The sequence below is a fragment of the Larimichthys crocea genome, chromosome XIII (genome assembly GCF_000972845.2).
Source record: "Larimichthys crocea isolate SSNF chromosome XIII, L_crocea_2.0, whole genome shotgun sequence".
In the NCBI taxonomy this organism is placed as follows: Eukaryota; Metazoa; Chordata; class Actinopteri; family Sciaenidae; genus Larimichthys; species Larimichthys crocea.
Window position 1 is genome coordinate 17137256 of NC_040023.1, and position 4382 is coordinate 17141637.

The 4382-nt window shown below is 38.0% G+C and overlaps 1 protein-coding gene across 1 annotated transcript; it reads left to right on the forward strand.

Moving 5' to 3' along the window:
• Nucleotides 1-117: 117 nt before the first annotated feature.
• ino80c (INO80 complex subunit C) lies at nucleotides 118-3066 on the forward strand. The gene is made up of 5 exons (XM_027286012.1): nucleotides 118-418; nucleotides 1179-1298; nucleotides 1396-1507; nucleotides 1905-1972; nucleotides 2076-3066. The coding sequence occupies exons 1-5, from the start codon at nucleotides 233-235 to the stop codon at nucleotides 2205-2207; spliced, it is 618 nt and encodes a 205-aa protein (XP_027141813.1). The 5' UTR covers nucleotides 118-232; the 3' UTR covers nucleotides 2208-3066.
• Nucleotides 3067-4382: the final 1316 nt, after the last annotated feature.

The window sequence follows — 4382 nt, forward strand, 5'->3', positions numbered from 1 at the left end:
TGAAAAAAGTATTTAAAATACACAAATTATAAAGAAAAAATGACAGTACAAAGAAATTAAAATATAAAGTAATTGATAAACTATTTCGTAAAATTATATCACCGGAAGTTAAATACTTCCACATCCGGGTGAAGCGGTGTTTTCAATCCGGATAGTGGTAGGCTAATGCTTAGTGTCGAGAAGGAGAAAGCTGCGTTTACATCGTATATTACAGCCGCTTCGCTCGCCGAAAATGGCATCTCAGATGCCCATCACCGTCAGAGCTCAGCCGGCAGCAGCCAGCCCTGCACAGCCAGCTGTCCGGGGGAAGAAACGTCCCGGTAGTCCGGCGGTGTGTGCCGCTCCGCAGGCGACCGGGAGCAGCAACAGCGGCAAGAAGAAGAAAGGACAGCTGACAGTGACACCAACAACACAGACACAGACACAGGTAATCTGATTACTTTAGTATCTATATGAATTATTTGCACTATTTATTATGTGGGCTATTCAGTAAACAGTAATGTTACCGGTTGTTTCTGTCTGCATGGTAAAGATAACTGTAACTAGAGTTACTGACAGCAAAACACAAACACAGCCTGATTTCTACTCTATAAATGAAGTGTGCAAGTTAATGCAAGAAAATATGCAATGCAAAAAAAAAAGTAAGGTTGCAAATATTATTTTCATTACCGAACAATCAGCAGATTATTTTTCATTAACTGAATGTCAGGAAATGAGGGGGAAAAAATAAAGAATACTCATTATAGTTGTCACATGGTTAGTTTTATCCAACCAGTACTAATCCCAAAGATTAGTGTACTCATAAGCATATTTGAGAAAGAAAAGCAACAAATCTTCACATTTGAGAAGCTGGAAGCAGAGAGTTTTTCAGTGTTATCAATTATTAATTATCTAAATAGATGCAGATTTATTCCAATAATAGTTTCTGATACAAAGGCAGATGTAAATTTAACAGCTCAGTGTAAAATCTGAAACAAGGTGAGACCATAATAACTAATTAAAGCTTTACTGGTGGTTATTTATATATAAAACTCTCCCAATTTTTTGTTGTTGTTTTGTTTTGTTTTTCAACTAGATCTAAATTGTATCTTCATGGTTCAGGTTACACAGGTTTACTGTTTACATTCAACATGTAAAATAAGCACCTTAAAAGTCTGAAGTGGTTTTTCATGTCTCATCAGATAACAGCCGTGGAGTCTGTGGCTGAGGTGAAGGCAGTGGGAACAGCTGACAGCGGTCCAACTGCCACCGCCGAGTCCACGGCAAAACCTCCACCGTTCAAAGACCCTACATTTATGGTGAGCGTCTGTGTCCATCTGGGATAAAATTTGTCTATGTTTCTGTTGCTTTCCTCTCAATATGTGCACCCCTTTTTGGCTCTCTTAATCATGGCAGCATTCTGGGATCGGTGGAGCAGCAGCAGGTAAAAAGAACCGGACCTGGAAGAATCTCAAACAGATTCTGGCTTTGGAGCGGACTTTACCCTGGAAGCTGAATGATCCCAACTGTAAGTTTTTGTATATTCAAAATTTGACCACATTTCTGCTCATATTTTATTCATTTTAACACGTATACCAATTTTTACATTCAAAGTTTGCCATTTTAGAGCAAAATTACATATTACTGACTTTAATCTGCCAATTATTTCGATTATTTTATGAACTAAACCTCACTAATAGTGAGTTGTGTAAAGAAACTGTTCATTCAAAACATTACGTTTGTTTCTGTTAGATGGATTTTAATGATTTTGTCTCACCTGTAATGTTGTCTTTGCTGTAGGTCAAAGGTGTATAATATTATAACCTTGAATGTAAAATTGCAGTCATCATCACTTTTACAAGAAATGCTCTTAGTAGTACAGTTTTTATCAGTCGTATCAATTTATGACCTTTCTGTGTTCACAGACTACAACATCGACGCCCCTCCCTCCTTGAAGCCAACCAAGAAATACTCTGACATCTCTGGACTCCCTGTGAGTAATCACGTTGCTAAAATCCTCACTGTACTACAGAGAAAAAATACCTCTAAGTCTTGAATAAAGCACACAGTGAATACTCTCTTGTGTCTTTCCTCAGGCAAACTACACAGACCCTCAGACAAAGCTACGCTTCACATCCTCTGAGGAGTTCTCCTACATCCGCCTCCTCCCCACTGATGTAGTTACCGGCTACCTGGCCCTTCGAAAGGCAACTTGCATCGTACCGTGACAGCTGAGCAAGGCTTAAAACCTGAAACAGTTTCAAACCAGAATTGAACTCACCTCTGTGTTGGAAGCTTTTGGGCCAGCCTGGGGACTCGGAGCACAGGATGCTCGCAGAGAGGCATCAAAGGAAAGGACTGGAGCTCACAGCCTAAACATTTGCACTGCTGTCTTTAAGAAGACAATCCGAGTCATAATTGTTACTGTATGACAAAATGAATGAAACAAATGTAAAATCCTTGTTTTTTTTCCGGATGGACGATATATCAGAAAGAATTACTTTAAAGGTCCAGCAGTGAAGTTGCAGATTGACACCAAATGAATACTCTCCCACGTCTTACCCTTTCCTCACAAGCTTAGGAAAAACGCTTGAAGCTAAATTTACATTAAAAAAGCAAAATGCCATATCTAGACCAGTGTTTGGTTTGTCTGTTCTGGGCTTCTGTACAGAAAAGGCAAATTGCAGACTCCATGGATGAGGACCCGCTCTCACTGTAGATATAAAGGGCTCATTTTAAGACAATGAAAACATCACACTTAATATTTTCAGGTTATTATAGAATATTGTATTCCATTCCTACCAATAAATACTCCTAAATCTTACACACTGGACCTTTTAAAAAGTCAGCAATAAGATACTATTTGCTTATATGTTAAAATCCACTTCCCACATGGGATAAGTTTGGGAGCTCTTTTGTTGCATTACTGCTACAGTAGGATGTCCCATTGTAGTAGGACATCTGTTTCCAGCGGTGTCATGTTGGGGTAGAGAAAAGTTAAAAAGCTGTGGAAGAAGTTTGTCCATTTCAGATTGACTGTCAGTTACTTTTATTATATGGATCTCATTAAAGCTAACTTTAATTTTGTGTTTGATTTCAGTGTGAGTCTTTTTCATCAGATCTTTCTTATATACAACCTTTAATCGCACTTGTTGGACTTTGACATAATACACTCCATTTAAACCAAAGCACACAAACCTTCTACTGTAGTTAGCTGTTTGAATGGATTTTCTGTTATACGTGGTAGCCTGCTGTACGTAAGCTATGCAAATATAGCTGGGCCAAGAGTCACCAAGCAGGCCTAATTTCACATGTGTCATATGTAAATGTAGAATTGGTTCCACATGGTTTTAATTCCACAGCTGCATTTGATGTATGATTTGCTCTCCGACTGGTAGAGTGAGGACGTCTCATTAATCACACATGGCAGGCATGTAGGATCATTTACATGGTATATTTTATGCTCTTTCTTTTCTTTTTTTTTCACAAACTTGATGAATGAGGACCCGCACATTTCTCATGTGAATGATTCCTATTATGCAAAAACTAAGAATAAAGGCACCGGCGCAGTCAGTAAGGAGCTTGAATAAAAATCAAACCTACATCCTTTCTAACCAGTGAGCTATGAGTCATGCTGAGATAGGGAGATGCACTTGCCAGTCTAAATAAAGCTTCTTTGCCACTTCCTTGATGGTTTGTTTCGGATAATGCAGGTGGTGCGGTTGTGTACTGGGGCCTGTAGACAAAGAAGGCCCTCCAACAGTGTAGTGGGCAGAGAACCGACTCTTGTGAGCAATTTAGATTCACATTTAGAAATTTAATGGAAATCAGCAAAAACTTAAATTAAATTAATAATTTCATATTTTCTTTGGTATTTTTGTCATATACAAGTATACAATGATGACTGCTGGGTAATATGTATGCTGATATTGTCTAGTGTCATGTTTCTTTATGATCATGTGGCAAGACAATATGATATAACGCAGCTGGGGCTATTATAATAATAGCATACACCACTGCTTTGTTTCTAAAATACACACTACACAGCAATCTGTGTTTGCAATAGGTCAGCTGTATATTTTACCAATAAAGAGCAATAAGGTAATATATTTACTTTTACAGATAAGGCTGGTGAAAATCTATATTTGTTTTATTATCAACAAATCTCATGAAGACTAAGACAGAAACAATGAATTGATCTAACTGCAGTATATTCATCTATGCTACAAGATCCAGTCTAGTAGAAACACATAAATGAGTGATATTGTTACATTATATATATTGCCGAAGTACAAACATTAGTATTTCTGCAAATGAGTCTCACACACGCCTGAGTGTTAACTTCTCCCAGCTCTGGACTTTTTGTGAAGCTGATGGAGGCAGTATAGTATATCTATGAGAGT

Excerpts from the sequence above, each read along its gene's own strand:
- ino80c (XM_027286012.1), top strand. The coding sequence starts at position 233 with ATGGCATCTCAGATGCCCATCACCGTCAGAGCTCAGCCGGCAGCAGCC. Across the intron at positions 419-1,178 it reads TGACACCAACAACACAGACA|CAGATAACAGCCGTGGAGTC; the intron begins CAGACACAGGTA and ends TTCATGTCTCAT. Across the intron at positions 1,299-1,395 it reads TCAAAGACCCTACATTTATG|CATTCTGGGATCGGTGGAGC; the intron begins GTGAGCGTCTGT and ends TAATCATGGCAG.